This window comes from Centroberyx affinis, unplaced genomic scaffold (genome assembly GCF_046629955.1).
Source record: "Centroberyx affinis isolate AG114_WGS23_722 - 3 ecotype Tasmania unplaced genomic scaffold, CSIRO-AGI_Caff_v1 ptg006813l_1, whole genome shotgun sequence".
Taxonomy (NCBI): Eukaryota; Metazoa; Chordata; class Actinopteri; order Beryciformes; family Berycidae; genus Centroberyx; species Centroberyx affinis.
In genome coordinates this window covers 37,364-57,500 of record NW_027283456.1, presented here as the reverse complement: position 1 = coordinate 57,500, position 20,137 = coordinate 37,364, and the positions used below count along the sequence as shown (strand labels likewise).

Below are 20,137 nucleotides of genomic sequence, written 5' to 3'. Positions count from 1 at the left end.
CTGTCTCACTCTGTCTCTCACTCTGTCTCATGCTGTCTGTCACTCTCACTCTCTGTCTTTCACTCTCTGTCTGTCTCTGTCTGGCACTCTGTTTCACTCTGTCATTCTGTCTCACTCTGTCACTCTGTTTCACTCTGCCACTGTCTCACTCTGTCTCTCTCTGTCTCACTTTGTCTCTCACTGTGTCTCACTCTGTCTCTCACCCTGTCCAATGCTGTCTGTCACTCTCACTCTGTCTGTCACTCTGTTTCACTCTGTCATTCTGTCTCACTCTGTCACTCTGTTTCACTCTGTCTCAGTCTGTCTCACTCTGTCCAATGCTATCTGTTACTCTCACTCTGTCTCACTCTGTCTGTTTCTCACTCTGTCTCATGCTGTCTGTCACTTTCACTTTGTCTCACCCTGTCTGTCACTCTGTCTCACCCTGTCCAATGCTGTCACTCTCACTCTGTCTCACGCTGTCTCACTCTGTCTCTCACTCTGTCCAATGCTATCTGTCACTCTCACTCTGTCTCTCACGCTGTCTCACTCTGTCTCTCACTCTGTCAATGCTATCTGTCACTCACTCTGTCCAATCCTATCTGTCACTCTCACTCTCTCACTCTGTCTGTCTCTCACTCTGTCTCATGCTGTCTGTCACTCTCACTCTGTCTTACTCTGTCTGTTTCACTCTGTCTCACTGTGTGTCTCACTGTCTGTCACTCTGTCTCACTCTGTCTCTCACTCTGTCTCACGCTGTCTGTCTTACACTGTCTCACTCTGTCACTCTGTCACACTCTGTCTGTCACTCTGTCTCACTCTGTCACTCTGTCTGTCACACTCTGTCTGTCACTCTGTCTCACTCTGTCTCTCACTCTGTCCAATGCTATCTGTCACTCTCACTCTGTCTGTCACTCTGTCTCACTCTGTCTGTCACACTCTGTCTGTCACTCTGTCTCACTCTGTCACTCTGTCTGTCTCACTCTGTCTCTCACTCTGTCCAATGCTATCTGTCACTCTCACTCTGTCTGTCACTCTGTCTCACTCTGTCTTACACTGTCTCATTCTGTCTGTCACTCTGTCTTACACTGTCTCACTGTCTGTCATTCTGTCTCACTCTGTCACTCTGTCTCTCACTCTGTCTCACTTTGTCTGTCACTGTGTCTTTCTCTGTCTCACTCTGTCTGTCACTCTGTCACACTTCATACACTTCAGATTCACTCTCTGTTCCTCCAGAGAGAAGAGCTTCAGGTTATAGATATTTTATATCCGCTGGTCAGACATTTCTAATCTTTAATTTCACCCAAATTCCATGTTTTGTTTTGTTTTTTCATTTTTGCATCATTCATCTGAATTCATGTATTTTAAGGTTTTTACCTTTTATAACAGCTGTAATTCACGTTTTTGTTTCAGTGAATATTTCAGCTTCAACCTTTCAGTGTTTATTAAGTCTCTGATGGAGCTTAAAAAGATTTCAGCTGACTGTAAACTGAGGCGGAAACATTTCATCTGTCTCTCTGACACACACACACACACACACACACACACACACACACACTGTTCAGAACTGGTCAGTTCAGTTTCAGGTATTCAGAAACACAGCTCCATTATGTTTTCATCATAGAAACTATTCAAACTAAATATTTTACTATTTTCTCAACAGTTTCTCCAGATCCTCCATCAGCTTTTCCCCTTCGTATTAAACTTGATCTTGTTAATGTTAATGTTAGTGTTAATGTTAGTGTTAGTGTTAATGGTAGTGTTAATGTTAGTGTTAATGGTAGTGTTAATGTTAGTGTTAATGTTAGTGTTTGTGTTAGTGTTAATGTTAGTGTTAGTGTTAGTGTTAGTGTTAATGTTAATGTTAGTGTTAATGTTAGTGTTAGTGTTAATGTTAGTGTTAGTGTTAGTGTTAATGTTAGTGTTAGTGTTAATGTTAGTGTTAGTGTTAGTGTTAGTGTTAGTGTTAATGTTAGTGTTAATGTTAGTGTTAATGTTAGTGTTTGTGTTAGTGTTAATGTTAGTGTTAGTGTTAGTGTTAGTGTTAGTGTTAGTGTTAATGTTAGTGTTAGTGTTAGTGTTAGTGTTAGTGTTAGTGTTAGTGTTAGTGTTAGTGTTAGTGTTAGTGTTAATGTTAGTGTTAGTGTTAGTGTTAATGTTAATGTTAGTGTTAGTGTTAGTGTTAGTGTTAGTGTTAATGTTAATGTTAATGTTAATGTTAGTGTTAGTGTTAGTGTTAGTGTTAGTGTTAGTGTTAGTGTTAGTGTTAATGTTAATGTTAATGTTAATGTTAGTGTTAGTGTTAGTGTTAGTGTTAATGTTAGTGTTAGTGTTAGTGTTAGTGTTAATGTTAGTGTTAGTGTTTCCTGGTTCAGCTGCAGTTTATTTCCTGCTCTCTGCTTCGTTTTATTCAGAATTGATGATTTATTTCTTCTTCTTCTGCTCTGTCTCCTGCAGTCAGCTATGGGCCGATCCTCCAGTTCAAGCTGTCAGATATTGGAGAAGGCATCATGGAGGTGACGGTCAAGGAATGGTAGGTGACCATGGAAACCATATAAACCATTTGAATTATGTAAACTATGTAAACCATATCAACCATGTTACTGTAGAACAGAACAAACTGAGGCTTCCACTCATATGAGTTTCTGAAGACTGATACTATATTTTTGGTTTGAAGCTGCTGTTAGTTCATATTTTGTACCAATATTCAATATCTTTAAATTTGATCAAAAATTAATATTCAGATATTCTTCTTGAATGTTCTTCTCATCAGGGTGGAAAAGCCTCTGAAACATTTAGAGCATCAAGGGACACTAAAACTCTCCACTGAAACTAATAGTAATAATAATAAATCATATCGGTACATACTTGTGGGAAACTGAGTGAGCGTTCCCGGCGTTCCCGGCCTGTGTGTGTGTGTGCTGTGTGTGTGTGTGTGTGTGTGTGGTGTGTGTGTGTGTGTGTGTGTGTGTGTGTGTGTGTGTGTGTGCAGGTACGTGAAGGAAGGAGACAGAGTGTCTCAGTTCGACAGCATCTGTGAGGTTCAGAGTGACAAAGCCTCGGTGACGATCACCAGCCGCTACGACGGCGTGATCCGGAAGCTTCACTATGATGTGGACGCCACGGCACTGGTGGGAAAACCGCTGGTGGACATCGAGACCGAGTCCAGTCCAGGTAGGAACAGAACCGAGTCCGGTCCGGGTAGGAACAGAACCGGGTCCGGTCCGGGCTCCTGCTCGCTGCTTCAGATCTGATGACTTCCTGTCTCTCCCCTCCTCTCTCCCCTCCTCCCTCCTCTCCTCCCTCCTCTCTCCCCCTCCCTCCCTCCCCTCCTCCCTCCCCTCCTCCCTCCTGTCCTTCCTCCTCCCCTCCCTCCTCTCTCCCCTCTTCCCTCCTCTCCTCTCTCCCCTCCTCCCTCCTCTCCTCTCTCCTCTCCTCCCTCCTCTCTCGCCGCCTCCCTCCCTCCCCTCCTCCCTCCTGTCCTTCCTCCTCTCCTCCCTCCTCTCTCCTCTCCTCCCTCCTCTCTCCCCTCCTCCCTCCTCTCCTCTCTCCCCTCCTCCCTCCTCTCCTCCCTCCCCTCACTCCTTTGACTCCACTAATTGTGTGTGTGTGTGTGTGTGTGTGTGTGCAGAGCTGACCCAGGAGGAGGATGTGGTGGAGACTCCAGCGATGGCTCATGATGAACACACCCACCAGGAGATCAAAGGTCATAAGACTCAGGCCACGCCCGCCGTGCGCCGCCTCGCCATGGAGAACAACGTAAGCTGCTGCTGAGGCTAACTCTGTTTCCATGGTGACGGAGACTGACTCTGTTTCCATGGTGACGGAGACTGACTCTGTTTCCATGGTGACGGAGACTGACTCTACGGAGACCGACCCTGTTTCCATGGTGACGGGGACTGACTCTGTTTCCATGGTGACGGAGACTGACTCTTGTTTCCATGGTGACAGAGACTGACTCTGTTTCCATGGTGACGGAGACTGACTCTGTTTCCATGGTGACGGAGACTGACTCTTGTTTCCATGGTGACAGAGACCGACTCTGTTTCCATGGTGACGGAGACTGACTCTGTTTCCATGGTGACGGAGACTGACTCTTGTTTCCATGGTGACAGAGACTGACTCTACGGAGACCGACTCTGTTTCCATGGTGACGGAGGCTGACTCTGTTTCCATGGTGACGGAGACTGACCCTGTTTCCATGGTGACGGAGACTGACCCTGTTTCCATGGTGACGGAGACTGACCCTGTTTCCATGGTGACGGAGACTGACCCTGTTTCCATGGTGACGGAGACTGACTCTGTTTCCATGGTGACGGAGACTGACTCTGTTTCCATGGTGACGGAGACTGACTCTACGGAGACCGACCCTGTTTCCATGGTGACGGGGACTGACTCTGTTCCATGGTGACGGAGACTGACTCTTGTTTCCATGGTGACAGAGACTGACTCTGTTTCCATGGTGACGGAGACTGACTCTGTTTCCATGGTGACGGAGACTGACTCTTGTTTCCATGGTGACAGAGACTGACTCTACGGAGACCGACTCTGTTTCCATGGTGACGGAGGCTGACTCTGTTTCCATGGTGACGGAGACTGACCCTGTTTCCATGGTGACGGAGACTGACCCTGTTTCCATGGTGACGGAGACTGACTCTGTTTCCATGGTGACGGAGACTGACCCTGTTTCCATGGTGACGGAGACTGACTCTTGTTTCCATGGTGACAGAGACTGACTCTACGGAGACCGACTCTGTTTCCATGGTGACGGAGGCTGACTCTGTTTCCATGGTGACGGAGACTGACCCTGTTTCCATGGTGACGGAGACTGACTCTGTTTCCATGGTGACGGAGACTGACCCTGTTTCCATGGTGACGGAGACTGACTCTGTTTCCATGGTGACGGAGACTGACCCTGTTTCCCATGGTGACGGAGACCAACTCTGTTTCCATGCCCTGGTGACGTAGACCTGGTTTCCATGGTGACGTGTCCTCTGACGGTCAACAGAAACTGTGTCAGGAAGTTATCGGAAGCTGTATTGACGATTGGCTCCTCTGACCTCTGACCTTTCAGATCAAGCTGAGTGAGGTGGTTGGAACCGGGAGAGACGGGCGGATCCTGAAGGAAGACATCCTCAACTTCCTGTCCAGGCAGACGGGAGCCATCTTGCCTCCCGCTCCGTTCCAGGAGATCCGGCCTCCGCCTCCGGCTCCCGCCGCCCGCCGGCCCGCGTGCCGCCGCCCGCCGCGCCCAAACCTGTTTTCACCGGCAAGGACCTGACCCAGCCGCTCACAGGTCAACCACAACTTTATTAACACATTATGACAAACAGAAGAGGTGCAGTGAGATTTAAAATCACAAAGGAATGAAATGATCCAGATGAAACAAGACTGAACCTGACAGAATACAATCCATATAATGATTTAATATAAACCTTATCCAGAAAGACAAGTCATAGGAGGAGAGTGTGTGTGTGTGTGTGTGTGTGTGTGTGTGTGTGTGTGTGTGTGTGTGTGTGTGTGTGTGTGTGTGTGTGTGTGTGTGTGTGTGTGTGTGTGTGTTCTCGGTAGGTGACTCTCTGTTGGCTTTATTTCATCTAAACCACATTTCATATCTGTTCACTTCTTCACTTACCACACTTACTGTTATGGATTGTTTCATTTAATTTAAATTTTATGGGTTTTTTTTTTGTTTTGTTTCTTATTTCTCCTCTTTTACATTTTACTCTGTTTTTTTGTCTTCTTCTAAAGCACTGAACCTCCTTGTAGGCGGCTGCTACAGAAATAAAGTTTATTAGGTTTTGTTTACCTGTTGTTCCTCCAGGATTCATAAAGCCATGGTGAGGACGATGACGGCGGCGCTGAAGATCCCTCACTTCGGTTACTGTGATGAGGTGGACCTGAGCCGCCTGGTGGCGCTGAGGGCGGAGCTTAAATCTGTGAGCCAGAGCCGCGGCGTCAAACTCAGCTTCATGCTTTCTTCATCAAGGTAACTGAGCCAGTCTACCTTCCACTGATACATATAGACTGGAACAAGAGTTACTGTTGGTTAATGAGTAATGGTTAATTAGTGTTAATGATTGGTTGAACGGTTGATGTTGGTGTTAACGCCGTGCTCTGATTGGCTCAGGCTGCCTCCTCGGCCTTCTCCAGTTTCCGATCCTCAACGCTTCGGTGGATGAAGGTTGTCAGAACATCACCTACAAGGTGAGACAGGCTGGAGGTTTTTGGATGTATAACGGATCTAATGAAAGGATTTTCTGGTTCCAATTCACAACTGTGTGACATGGATTATGGTAGAAAGTTTCACGTTTGCAGTGTTTGAAATTTGTGTTTTTCCATATCTAGCTGCACCTCAGATGTTTAGAATAGAATAGACTCAGATAAAGTTGACTGCCAAACCTTCAGCAGTGTGTGGCTGGTGGTGAAACCTCCTGTTTGGTGAAGTTAACTCTGTGTTCGACGCAGGCGTCTCACAACATCGGCCTGGCCATGGACACCAGCCAGGGTCTGCTGGTTCCCAACGTCAAGAACGTTCAGCTGCTCAGTGTGTTCGACATCGCCGTGGAGCTGAACCGCCTGCAGGCGCTGGGAGCCGGCGGCCAGCTGGGCACCGCCGAGCTCACCGGAGGAACCTTCACCCTGTCCAACATCGGATCGGTGAGGAAAATCCAGCCACAGCCGGTCCAACAGTGTTTGTTTTTTACTACAGTGCTGCAGACAGTCAGGATGAGACGCATCACTCCTCTATACTGTACACAAACTACATCACTATCAAACTACACCACTATCAGCTACATCACTATCAAACTACATCACCATCAGCTACATCACTATCAGCTACATCACTATCAAACTACATCACTATCAGCTACACCACTATCAGCTACATCACTATCAGCTACACATCACTATCAAACTACATCACTATCAAACTACATCACTATCAGCTACATCACTATCAAACTACATCACTATCAAACTACATCACTATCAGCTACATCACTATCAAACTTACATCACTATCCAACTACACTATAACTACATCACTATCAGCTACATCACTATCAGCTACATCACTGTCAAACTACATCACTATCAGCTACATCACTATCAAACTACATCACCATCAGCTACATCACTATCAGCTACATCACTATCAAACTACATCACTATCAACTTCATCACTATCAGCTACATCACTATCAAACGACATCACTATCAGCTACATCACTATCACCTACATCACTATCAACCACATCACTATTAACTCCATCACTATTCAAACTACATCGCTATCAAACCACATCACTATTAACTACATCACTTTCAAACTACATCACTATCAGCAGACAGACAATGACCTGCTGTGGTCACTGTATGTACCAACTAATTCAGAATTTGTCACTTAAAATTGACATAACTGCTGCTAAAATGAGTAAGTGATTTTACTTACATTTTATTTTGTGATGTGAAACAGATTGGAGGAACGTATGCAAAGCCAGTGATTCTTCCTCCTGAAGTCGCAATCGGAGCTCTGGGCAAAATCCAGGTTGGTTCAAGGTTCTCTCACACATCTGCACTACATTTCCTCCGACCAGTTATTCCCACAATATTCACAGACAGATTGGAACTGACACAATTTGTATTGGAATTAATTATGATTACCCTAAACCTAACCCTAAACCGAACAAAATATGAAACCTGCAATAAGTGATATCAGACCTTCTAACCAATCTGAAGCTAATGTGTGCTAGACATAATGATATAAATCAATATCCAGCTGTGTTGCTGTTTTCACCTTTTTTCTAAAGCTTGTTGTCAAATTCCGCTCCTGAACGAAGCTCCTCCCGTTCCCTCCAGGAGCTTTTCATTTGTTAAAACTAGCTTGTCTCCTCCCTCGTCATTTAGAAGTGGCACTCTCCCCCTCCCATTCTTGAAAAAAATTCTCTTAATGGAGGAATCGATAAAGTGAGCGAGTTAAAGGATAATGCTGGTGTTTTTAATGCATTTCTTATTGTCAACAAATCCTATGAAAAATAACAACATCAACAATGCGTTTGGGGTGCCCCGGTGGCTCACCGAGTAGAGCACGTACCATAAGGCTCAGTCCTTCCCGCAGCGACCCGGGTTCAAATCTGGCCCGCGGTCCTTTGCTGCATGTCCTCCCCTTGCTGTCTCTCCCACACCTTCCTGTCTCTCTCTCACTATTTCTGTCCAATAAAGCATAAAATGCCAAAAATAAATCTTTGAAAAAAAACAATGCGTTTGCTCTACTCCCGTTACTTTCTGACTTCCCACGTACTGTTTTTAGCCTTCAACCCGGAAGTCATTGGCTCCAATTGTAAGCTAAAAACCCTTTAAATACAGCTCCAAAGGCGTAGTTTAAATTTTAAAAATCGCTAACTGTTACCACGAAAAGTCAGGCTGTGTAGTATTACCAAATCAAATTCAAATGGGAACTCTTCATTACGCCAGGGACTATTTTCGGTGATACGGAACTACTTTCCTGAGATCGCAAACGTGTTTACGGCCGGCTTATTAAGTTGTTTGAGGAAAAAGTCGACTGGCCCGGTGCATTGCAATGATGAAATATGCTGCAGAGCAGCAGCATGGCTCTGTGACGGGTTTTTAATCATTTTTTTAATACAATGGAGTTCTATGGCTATTGAGACATGGCTGCATTGGGCACCGGCTACATGGACAAGACTTGTAGGCAAAACAAAATCATTGCTGATTTTGTTATTTTCATAGGATTTGTTGACGGTAAGAAATGCATTAAAAAACACCAGCCTTATCCTAACTTGTTAAAGCAGTAACCTTGTTAAACTAGTAAACTTGTTGTTAAACTAGTGAACTTGTTGTTAAACTAGTAAACTTGTTAAACTAGTGAACTTGTTAAACTAGCAAACTTTTTAAACTAGTGAACTTGTTGTTAAACTAGTGAACTTGTTAAACTAGTATACTTGTTAAAGTACTAACTTCTTAAAGTAGTAAACTTGTTGTTAAACTAGTATACTTGTTGTTAAAGTACTAAACTTCTTAAAGTAGTAAACTTGTTGTTAAACTAGTAAACTTTGTTAAATTAGTAAACTTGTTAAACTAGTAAACTTGTTGTTAAACTAGTATACTTGTTGTTAAAGTACTAAACTTCTTAAGTAGTAAACTTGTTGTTAAACTAGTAAATTTGTTAATTAGTTAGTAAATTAGTAAACTTGTTAAACTAGTAAACTTGTTAAACTAGTAAATGTGTTAAATTAGTAAACTTGTTAAAGTAGTAAACTAGTGAATTTGTTGAACTGGTAAACTTGTTAAATTAGTGAACTTGTCAAACTAGTAAACCTGTTGTTAAACTAGTAAACTTGTTAAACTAATAAACTTGTTAAACTAGTAAACTTGTTGTTAAACTAGTAAATGTGTTAAATTGGTAAACTTCTTAAACAAGTAAACTTGTTAAAGTAGTAAACTTCTTAAAGTAGTAAACTTGTTAAACTAGTAAATTTGTTAAATTAGTAAACTTGTTAAACTAGTAAACTTGTTGTTAAACTAATAAACTTGTTGTTTAACTAGTAAATGTGTTAAATTAGTAAACTTGTTAAAGTAGTAAACTTGTGTTAAACTAGTAAACTTGTTAAACTAGTGAATTTGTTGAACTGGTAAACTTGTTAAATTAGTAAACTTGTTAAACTAGTAAACTTGTTGTTAAACTAGTAAACGTGCTGTTAAACTAGTGAACTTGTTAAACTAGTAAACGTACATGGACGAGACTTGTAGGCAAATCATTGCTGATTTTGTTATTTTCATAGGATTTGTTGACGGTAAGAAATGCATTAAAAACACCAGCCTTATCCTTTAAACTTGTTAAAGCAGTAAACTTGTTGAACTAGTAAACTTGTTAAACTAGTGAACCTGTTAAACTAGCAAACTTGTTAAACTAGTGAACTTGTTGTTAAACTATTAAACTTGTTAAACTAGTGAACTTGTTAAACTAGTAAACTTGTTAAACTAGTATACTTGTTGTTCAAGTAGTAAACTTCTTAAAGTAGTAAACTTGTTGTTAAACTAGTGAACTTGTTAAACTGGTAAACTTATTAAATTAATTAACTTGTTAAACTAGTAAATTTGTTAAATTAGTAAACTTGTTAAACAAGTAAACTTGTTAAATTAGTAAACTTGTTGTTAAACTAGTAAACTTGTTAAACTAGTGAACTTGTTGTTAAACTAGTAAACGTGCTGTTAAACTAGTGAACTTGTTAAAGTAGTACACTTGTTAAACTAGTAAACTTGTTAAACTAGTAAACGTGCTGTTAAACTAGTAAACGTGCTGTTAAACTAGTAAACTTGTTAAAGTAGTAAACTTGTGTTAAACTAGTAAACTTGTTAAACTAGTGAACTTGTTAAACTACTAAACATGCTGTTAAACTAGTGAACTTGTTAAACTAGTAAACCTGCTGTTAAACTAGTGAACTTGTTAAACTAGTAAACTTGTTGTTAAACTAGTAAACATGTTAAAGTAGTAAACATAAACTTGTTAAAGTAGTAAAATTGTTAAACTAGTAAACTTGCTACCTGCCTCTTCACTTGTCATTGTGGGACATGTAACCTTCAGCAGGAGAAAGATCTGTGTCAAAGTGAGACTGGTAACCGGTGAGACTTCTCAGTAGGTGCAGTTAGCTTAGCTGTTAGCATTTATGCACGGTCCTTAGCTAGGCTTGTCTGTTGGGGCCTCCGTAGTCCAGCAGCTTTGCTGTGCATTATTTACAAATGTGTTGTTGGTTTCTGTTGCCCTCTACTGGTCAGAAAATCGCTTATTGCAGCTTTATTACAGAAACTAATTCTGCAGTAAAGAGGAGAAGATAGGGAATCGATGTGCTGTATTTGGCTGCTTTCTGTCAATGTCTCACTGACATTAACAGAAGTGTGGTGTTGAATATCGTCACATGACTGTGTACTTCCTGTCCCTGTACTTCCGGTTCCTGCTCAGGTTCTGCCACGGTTCGACTCGGCCGGTGAGCTGGTCAAAGCTCACATCATGAAGGTCAGCTGGTCTGCAGATCACCGCATCATCGACGGAGCCACATGTGTCGCTTCTCCAACCTGTGGAGGGAATACCTGGAGAACCCGGCCTGCATGGTGCTGGACCTCAAGTGAACCTGAACCCCGACCCCCCCTGACCCCCCCTTCCAGACTCCACACTAACTGACCCGCTCCTATTTCTTCTTCTGTCTTTCTGTTTGAGGCCTTCGCTTGTCGTCACTTCCTGTTGCCTTTGAGCGATGAGTCTGAGCGCCGAACCTCCTGACAACAAAACACATCAGCTGCCTGCAGAGGAGCATTAGCTGTTAGCTGTAGCTTAGCGTTAGCTCAGCTTTGTTAAGTTAACATGTTCGAGGGTTCCACTGATCAGAGCCGGGGTTTCAAGACGTTACTGATATGTTTGGATTGAAGCTGCTGATATTCAATATCTTTAAATTTCACCATTTTCATAGTAAAAAAATCCAAATAACTAGAAATAAGTATTTAGTGTTTCCTCCAGAGTTTTCTTCTTGACAGGATGGAACAGATTCTGAAACATTTAGAGCATCATGGGACACTAAAACTCTCCATTGAAACCTTGATAATGATGATGATGATAATAATAAAACATGAATGCATACTGTACATAATGTGGAATCTGATCAAAATGGCTCATTAGAATCAGTTCAGGTCTTCCCATAGACAACCAGTGTGGTATTGATCAATTCTATAATAAATACATAAACTGCATCAGATCAGACTGGAGCAGATCAGTTAATAAACAGATGATATCAGAACAGATCTAAGAGTTTTAACTCTGTGAGTCTGTACAGAAGTGATGACTCATCCACAATTTAACTGATTCATTCATTCATTGAGGAAATCATCATTATTCAACAGCTGATCTGATCCTGGCTGGTTCATGCTGTCGGTCGGCTCCTGCTGCAGTGTTCTGGTCTGTTTCAGAGTGTCGGTCCGGTCCCATAATGTCTTCCTTGTTGTCTTTGAACCTCCAATAAGCACCTTCTGATTCTGATTCAGCTGTCCGTCAGTGTGATGTCACAGATTAAACCCCGCCCCCCCACCTCCTGTACAATTTCTGTTTGTCATCGTTCGTCTCGTTCAGAACAACCATCATGTATTTCAACGCTGGTCTGAACTACCTGAACCAGTTGAGTTAAAACCAGTATGGCTGCTGGTCTGTGCCCCCCCCCACCACCACCACCACCACACACACACACACACACACACACACACAGCCCTCCCTCTCCAGATTAAGGGGGAACGCCGCCCATTTTAAGAACTCACAGCTGTTCCTCCAGCGCCCATTCATTGTCAGTGGAGCTCCTGACTTTACATCCCAGTGACATCACAGATTAAAGGCTCAGTTCTCCAGTTTCTATCTTAGGAAAGAGTCATGCAGCTTCTCAGACTCTGAACTGTGCCGGGAAACAGGAAGAACATGTGAATTGTTAAAATGGGCGACATGACTCGACTCGACTGGACCTCAGATCAGCTCTTCAGTCAGTCAACTCTCCTCATGTCTGTATTCTCATGGTGAATCTCTCCTAAAGGCTGCTGGGTAAACAGAGCACATGTTAGATCAGCCTGTATGTTACATGCGTGTTGTTAGATCAGCCTGTATGTTACATGTGTGTTGTTAGATCAGCCTGTATGTTACATGCGTGTCGTCTGTCTAGAGTGTTGGAAATGCTTTTCTTGCTTCATGTATTATTTTTAAAGGCAAATGTAAAGTGAAGGGTGAAACACTGTTGGGTTTTGTATTTTGGGAATGTGTAGATCTATTCAAACCTCCAGCGTCTGAACTTCTGAATTTGGACTCTGGAAAATAACTTTAATAAAGTTGAAGTGCACAAGCTGTCTGCTGCAAACCTGTTCTTCACAAACTCCAGATGTTTCATTTAGTTTCTCTGGATCCTGAACGGAGCATCTTCATGTTGCTGCCAGAGGAACAAACCGGTTTCTGTCAGTCGGCTGTTATTTTATTTACAAGTCAACAGTAAACATGTCGTCCCCCTGTGGGCCAATCAGCAGCAAGTAAACAAGCGCTGTAGCGCCCCCCCCCGTAGGCCAATTACTATAAGTTTTAAAATGGCAGAACGAAGCGATGAGACGCATCGTTCCCTGAAGTTTCATCAAAATCCAATCGGTGATATCTGAGATATTGATCATGAAGGACAGACGGAGCCGTCGTCCCAAAAAACCAAGAAGAACGTCCCAGCAGCAGATCCTGTAGAAACACATCGCAAACACAAAGGGAGTGTTGAGTTAAAGCTGCTCTGGTCCAGACTTTGGTTCGTCCAAATTAAAGTTCAGCGGTGACCAATCAGCTCAAGCTCTGAATCCACATGGAAAAACATCTGAGCATCTCAACACTTTGCACTGTGTGAAAACTCAAAACAGAAAGTGGGATAAAGTTTCCCAGTGTGCACCGCTGAGGCGGACGGAGGTCATGTGACTCCTCTGTTCTCCGGATAAATTTAGCCGGCAGGCCTCAGGTCAGATTTCAACACAGAGAGACGGAGAGACGCAGCATGGAGGACGGCTGCTGACGGCTGGTGAGTACTGCTGCACTACTACTACTACAGTACTACTGCAGTACTACTACTACAGTACTACTACAGTACCACAATAGCAAACTGCTAAGTTCTGTGACAGGACGGTAAAAGTTTTAACTGAACTGGTTTGTGTTGTAGAGTATAGTGACCCAGCTTGTAAAATCAGAAGGACTTCAAAAGGACTCGGTATGAAAAAGATTAATAAATAATGTTATGAGAGAAGTCTGTGTGTGTGTGTGTGTGTGTGTGTGTGTGTGTGTGTGTTAAAAGGAGAAATCATGGCAGATTGTCATGATTTCATGAGAACTGGAACAATTAGCATTGTTAGCATTCTACATTGAAAACAATGGGCACAGCTAGCGGCTAGCTAACTGAAGTTAGTGGGATGACGGTGAGAAGAGAGCCGGACTAGAAAGTTTCTGGAGTTCAACAGTTTATTCCATTAGAAACCAGAAGTAGACACCGTTCACTCTGCCGTTCATTTCTATGGGAAAAAATAAAAGAGGATCAAAAAGTGGAAGACAGCTGTTCAGTTCTGACCTGAAGTCCAGACTGACTTTCACTCCTTCATCTCTGAATCGCTTGACAAAATCTGGAGAAAGGTGGAAATCTGGAACCAGGAGTGTTCAGGTTCTGGTGTCAGTCCCTCAGGATCAAAGAGCGAGGGCTTCTTTCTAGAGCCGCCATTTTGCACCAAGAGACGTTCAACAATCATACAGGGAGAGATCCATCAGAGAAGAGGAGAGAGACCAGTTTCTCCACCACAGGAGCAGGAGAGAGACCAGCATGCACTGCAGGAGCATGTGAGAGACCAGCATGCACTGCAGCAGAGAGACAGGCTGGGTTTAGAGGAAGAGGAGACTCACTTTTTCTCCACTGGGAAAACTCTCTGTCATGATCTCTATTCTCTCTCTGCCTGCAGGTGAGGGAAGTGGTCTGGTTTCAGGAAGCGGCGGTCAGCTGACAGGAAGCGGCGGTCAGCTGACAGGAAGCGGTCACCATGGCCGGCGTGGCGCTGTGCGGCTCGGTCGGCTCCATCAAGGCTCTGTGGGAGACCAGGATCAGGAGGAGTCAGGAGGAGCAGAGAAGGAGCAGAGCGCCGAGGGGGGGGGGGGGGAGGTGAGGCCTGATGAGACGACTGACTACTACTCCTCTTCCTCCACCTCTTCATCCTGCTCTTCATCCTCCTCCTCTTCCTTTTCTTCATCCTCCTCCTCTTCCTCCTGCTCTTCAGCCTCTTCCTCTTCCTTTTCTTCCTCCTCCTCTTCCTTTTCTTCCTCCTGCTCTTCAGCCTCCTCCTCTTCCTTTTCTTCCTCCTGCTCTTCAGCCTCCTCCTCTTCCTTTTCTTCCTCCTCCTCTTCCTTTTCTTCCTCCTGCTCTTCAGCCTCCTCCTCTTCCTTTTCTTCCTCCTGCTCTTCAGCCTCCTCCTCTTCCTTTTCTTCCTCCTGCTCTTCATCCTCCTCTTCATCCTCCTCCTCCTCCTCCTGCTCTTCAGCCTCCTCCTCTTCCTCCCCCTCCTCTTCTTCCTCCTCTCCTCTCTCTTAATATACAGTATTATAATACATCAGTACAGTGGTATTACAGTAATCCTGCAGGTTAGAAGCAGATTTCCAGGTAATGTTTCATGTATTTGGTCAGATGCAGTATATAATATGGTTTATATTATTTCAGTGGGACAGTATATATGACCTCAGATGTTTAGTACTGTATTATATATTTTAGTATATTAGTATATTTCTGTGTTCAGACTGTGTCATGACTGGGAGCAGCGTGTCGTTCTGACTCGGCTGAAGCAGAAGCTGCAGATGGAAGACGGACGGCTGGTCTTCAGGATCCAGCAGGAAGACTGGAAGGTAACTTCCTGTCTGGACAGGAAGGAGAGCCTCTGTCAGAAACACCATAATCTAATCTAGTCTAATCTAATCTAGTCAAATCTAGTCTAGTCTAGTCTAGTCTAATCTAGTTTAATCTAGTCTAGTCTAATCTAATCTAGTCCAATCTAGTTTAATCTAGTCTGGTCTAGTCTAATCTAATCTAATATAATCTAGTCTAATCTAGCCTAATCTAATCTAGTCAAATCTAGTCTAATCTAATCTAGCCTAGTCTAATCTAGTTTAATCTAGTCTGGTCTAATCTAATATAATCTAGTCTAGTCTAATCTAATGTAATCTAACCCAGACCCTGCCCAGCCCTCTGGTCCAGCTCAATCAGGTTCAGGAGTGGCAGATCCACCGGACCGGACTGCAGGAAATCCCTCAGTTCATCTCCAGCTTCCAGAACCTGCTGGTGCTGGATCTGTCCCGCAACGCCATCACCCACATTCCCCCGCAGATCGGTCAGTGAACGCCACAGGAACCGTTCTGCCGAGTCAGCGTCTAGTTTTCACCCAGATGGGTTTTCATGATCTAGTTTCATGATCTAGTTTCCTCACCCTGTCCGGTCTCTGTGTGGCTCAGGGAAGCTGACCCGGCTCAGAGAGCTGCTGCTCAGCTACAACCGGCTCCAGACGGTTCCTGAGGAGCTGGGAAGCTGCGAGAACCTGGAGAGACTGGAGCTGGCCATGAACCGGAACCTCAGCCAGCTTCCTGTCCAGGTAGAACCGCTGTTCCTGTCGCTCTTTACTGTTCTAGATTCTTTTAATTAAATATAACTGAATAAAGGAACTGAAGCAGGAACCAGCACAGCACCCAGCAACAGTTTACAGATGTTTTGGGCCTTGGGTTTGGATCTGATGACTTTCCCTCAGCTGTTTATTCATCATCATAAACAAGGTGATGCAGAAACTACATTTGTTCTCTATAATGAAGAGATTTCAATTTTTAGCAAATCTTAAAACTTAAAAAAATCACAGATTTGAAAAGATATGATATGAAGTTACAGTGAGGAGTCTGATCTGGAGTCAGATCTGGAGTCAGAGTCTGATCTGGAGTCAGATCTGGAGTCAGATCTGCAGTCAGAGTCAGATCTGGAGTCAGATCTGGAGTCTGACTCCAGATCTGGAGTCTGATGTGGAGTCAGGTCTGGAGTCTGATCTGGTTCTCTCTGTCCTCAGCTCAGTGGGCTGAAGAAGCTGCAGCAGCTGGATTTGTCTCTGAACTCGTTCGTCTCGGTGCCGGACGCTCTGCTCCGCCTGCCGGAGCTGCAGTGGCTCGACATGGGAGGGAACCAGCTGCAGAGTTTACCTGAGGACATCCACAGGTACTGAGACAGGACCGAGGACTGAGACGGGACCGAGGACTGAGACGGGACCGAGGACTGAGACAGGGACCGAGGACTGAGACGGGACCGAGGACTGAGACAGGACCGAGGACTGAGACAGGGACCGAGGACTGAGACAGGGACCGAGGACTGAGACGGGACCGAGGACTGAGACGGGACCGAGGACTGAGACGGGACCGAGGACTGAGACAGGACCGAGGACTGAGACAGGGACTGAGACAGGAGCGAGGACTGAGACAGGGACTGAGACAGGACCGAGGACTGAGACGGGACTGAGGACTGAGACGGGACCGAGGACTGAGACGGACCGAGGACTGAGACGGAACCGAGGACTGAGACAGGACCGAGGACTGAGACAGGGACTGAGACAGGAGCGAGGACTGAGACAGGGACTGAGACAGCACCGAGGACTGAGACAGGGACTGAGACAGGACCGAGGACTGAGACGGGACTGAGGACTGAGACGGGACCGAGGACTGAGACGGACCGAGGACTGAGACGGAACCGAGGACTGAGACGGGACCGAGGACTGAGACAGGGACTGAGACAGGAGCGAGGACTGAGACAGGGACTGAGACAGCACCGAGGACTGAGACAGGGACTGAGACAGGACCGAGGACTGAGACAGGGACTGAGACAGGAGCGAGGACTGAGACAGGGACTGAGACAGCACCGAGGACTGAGACAGGACCGAGGACTGAGACAGACGGGACCTGGATCGGTCCGGTCTGTCCCATCGCTCGCCTCACCCAACAATAAAATAAAATAAAAAACAACAAAATCCTCTCTGTCTGTCTACTGGAGACAGGCAGATGGTTTTGGAGCCAGTTGGAATCTTCATGTTGGAATCTGCTTCAGTTCAGTAACCTGAGCCTGAGCTGGACAGGGAGCAGGCAGCAGCTCTCTCCACTGTCATGTGACCGAACCTGACTGTCATGTGACCGAACCTGACATGTGACCGAACCTGACTGTCATGTGACCGAACCTGACTGTCATGTGACCGAACCTGTCATGTGACCGAACCTGACTGTCATGTGACCGAACCTGACTGTCATGTGACCGAACCTGACATGTGACCGAACCTGACTGTCATGTGACCGAACCTGACTGTCATGTGACCGAACCTGAAGCAGCTTCTCCACCTGCAGGATGGAGAAGCTTCACACTCTGTGGCTGCAGAGGAACCAGCTGGAGAAACTTCCAGAGAACATCAGCCGGATGTCCGGTCTGGAGACGCTGGTCCTGAGCAGCAACAGGCTGCGGGACATCCCGCCGCTCATGGAGGGCATGACCAGCCTCAGGTCAGTGACTTCCTGCTCCGGGCCGACGCAGCGGAGAGCATCGCTGATCCAAGTTCTGCCAAAATCACAGGAGCTTTCTTCCTTCAGAATATGTGAATATGTGATATTAATGTCAAGCTGATGGAACTGAGATAGAAACTAGATTCTCCTTAATGTGGATATTGAAGTGATATATGAACTAGGGCTGAACGATTTTGAAAAAATATCTAATTGCGATTATTTTGACTGATATTGCATTTGCGATATGATTCGCGATATTAGAGGGAATGATAATTTTTACATCATTATTCTCATTTTCATTGAAAAACGCATTAGAATGATTATGGTGTGATTTTTGCGGGGATCTGTACCAAACAAAGATGTTTTCTTCAGTCTGTAGAATATGATGTGTAGGCCAGGACATCTCTGCAGCACCACAATATTTACTTTAAAATGATATTTTGACACATTTCACCTTTAACAAATATTGCACCTCCTGTGATTTGAAAATGGCAGCAGGCCATATTGAGATTTCGATAAAATTTAGATTAATTGTTCAGCCCTGATATGAACACGTCTGTCACACATGTTTATTCACTCTGCTGCTCTTACAGGCTTTAGTTTCTGAGACAGAACTGGTCTTTTCCTTTTGCTGGAACAGGTTTGTGAATTTTCGGGAAAATCCTCTGACGCTGGACGTGGAACTGCCAGCCAGGAAGACGAAGGCTGAGGCTGAGGAAGAGGAAGAGGCTGAGGCTGAGGGTGAGGGTGAGGAAGAGGATGAAGACGACAGAGAGCTGTTCGGACGGGAGTTCATGCTAACTTACATCCAGGAAGCCAGGAAGCGAGCCTCAACATGTGTGTGAGCCGCTAGACGCACTTCCACTGTCTGAAGGGAACTTCACTGTAACTGTGACGAGTAGCCTAGTATGTGACTGATAAGAATAATTCATTTTCAGACAGAAGTATTACATTTGAAAAACTAATTTCATTCTTGTCTTATTAGTTATTACAGTATTCTATTTTCAGTACATGAAATTTCATTCTTGGTTTCAGATGTATATTAGTGCCGGTCAGTGTTAAGACTGCAGCCAGTGACAAAAAGAGGAATGCAGATCAGTGATGCAGATCCTGTCTGTTAGGGTTAATTGTTCGTCGATCTGTTGGTAATGTCTCGGGGCTCCGGTAGGGGGAGCCGCTCCTCTTCCTCACTTCATACAGATGAGTGAAGGGAGAGCTGCGTGTCTCTTCATCCTTCTCCTGTTTAAAGTCATCACTGTCCACAAAGCACTATAACTGTATGAACACGTTAGTGATACTTTTTCTCATGTTACCGTTGGTTTATATGAAAGTAAGATACATGTTTTGTTGATATATTGTTGAAAGTTTCAGGCTAACTGTCGATGTATGAGCTGCTGGAGACCTGATGGTCCCAGAGTCTGACTCTTCACCTTGTCACAGTTTGTATTTAAGTTTCTGTTACATTCATATTTGTGCTGATAAGCTGGTAAAGTGTTTATATTATCTCTGTAAGAGCCTAGTTCATATGGCAGCAAAAATAGATACGTTTAAAAGTTAAAGATACATCATATTATTCAGATTTCATGTTGTAACTTAGGTAAAACGATAATTTGAATAATTTAGATAAAGTTAAAAAGATACTCTTGTCATGGTAACTGTGGTCCTGAGACTGAGTGTGTTCATGCTTGAAAAATGTATGGAAAAATGTTTTTTGTTTCCGTTATAAAATGTGACTTAAAATGTGAATACAGACGAGTGAAGAGAGCTGCGTGTCGTCTCTTCATCCTTCTGTTACTCTTCCTGTTTAAGGGCAAAACACTAACCATGTTAATAAAATGACTCATTATTTAGTATTTAATAATTATGATTTAAGGGTTAACTTGTTAATCTAACTTGGTGCTTAATAAATGGGTTTTAGAGGAGTCCAGCCTCTGTTGCATCAGATCACTGAAACAAGATGAAGATGGAAGAGAAAAGTCTTAAGTGTCAACAGTGAAGTTTAATCTGAAAATCTGAAAATCCTTTAAAAACAAAACATCTCAA

General features: G+C 44.1%; 2 protein-coding genes across 2 annotated transcripts in view; both read left to right on the top strand.

Moving 5' to 3' along the window:
• dbt (dihydrolipoamide branched chain transacylase E2) overlaps positions 1 to 12,867 on the top strand; it is a 15,240-nt gene extending 2,373 nt beyond the window's left edge. Inside the window, 11 exon segments of the mRNA XM_071513181.1 lie at positions 2,437 to 2,512; positions 2,972 to 3,153; positions 3,611 to 3,738; positions 5,054 to 5,197; positions 5,200 to 5,275; positions 5,803 to 5,955; positions 6,095 to 6,186; positions 6,448 to 6,639; positions 7,460 to 7,531; positions 10,964 to 11,054; positions 11,057 to 12,867. Of these exon segments, the coding sequence (XP_071369282.1) occupies positions 2,437 to 2,512; positions 2,972 to 3,153; positions 3,611 to 3,738; positions 5,054 to 5,197; positions 5,200 to 5,275; positions 5,803 to 5,955; positions 6,095 to 6,186; positions 6,448 to 6,639; positions 7,460 to 7,531; positions 10,964 to 11,054; positions 11,057 to 11,130 (1,280 nt within the window). The 3' untranslated portion in view covers positions 11,131 to 12,867.
• Positions 12,868 to 14,574: 1,707 nt separating this feature from the next.
• lrrc39 (leucine rich repeat containing 39) lies at positions 14,575 to 18,939 on the top strand. Its single transcript, XM_071513185.1, has 7 exons — positions 14,575 to 14,693; positions 15,322 to 15,427; positions 15,753 to 15,909; positions 16,031 to 16,167; positions 16,627 to 16,772; positions 17,942 to 18,094; positions 18,735 to 18,939. The coding sequence occupies exons 1-7, from the start codon at positions 14,575 to 14,577 to the stop codon at positions 18,937 to 18,939; spliced, it is 1,023 nt and encodes a 340-aa protein (XP_071369286.1).
• The last annotated feature ends 1,198 nt before the right edge of the window (positions 18,940 to 20,137 follow it).

Excerpts from the sequence above, each read along its gene's own strand:
- lrrc39 (XM_071513185.1), top strand. The coding sequence starts at position 14,575 with ATGGCCGGCGTGGCGCTGTGCGGCTCGGTCGGCTCCATCAAGGCTCTG. Across the intron at positions 15,910-16,030 it reads CCACATTCCCCCGCAGATCG|GGAAGCTGACCCGGCTCAGA; the intron begins GTCAGTGAACGC and ends TGTGTGGCTCAG. Across the intron at positions 16,168-16,626 it reads TCAGCCAGCTTCCTGTCCAG|CTCAGTGGGCTGAAGAAGCT; the intron begins GTAGAACCGCTG and ends CTCTGTCCTCAG.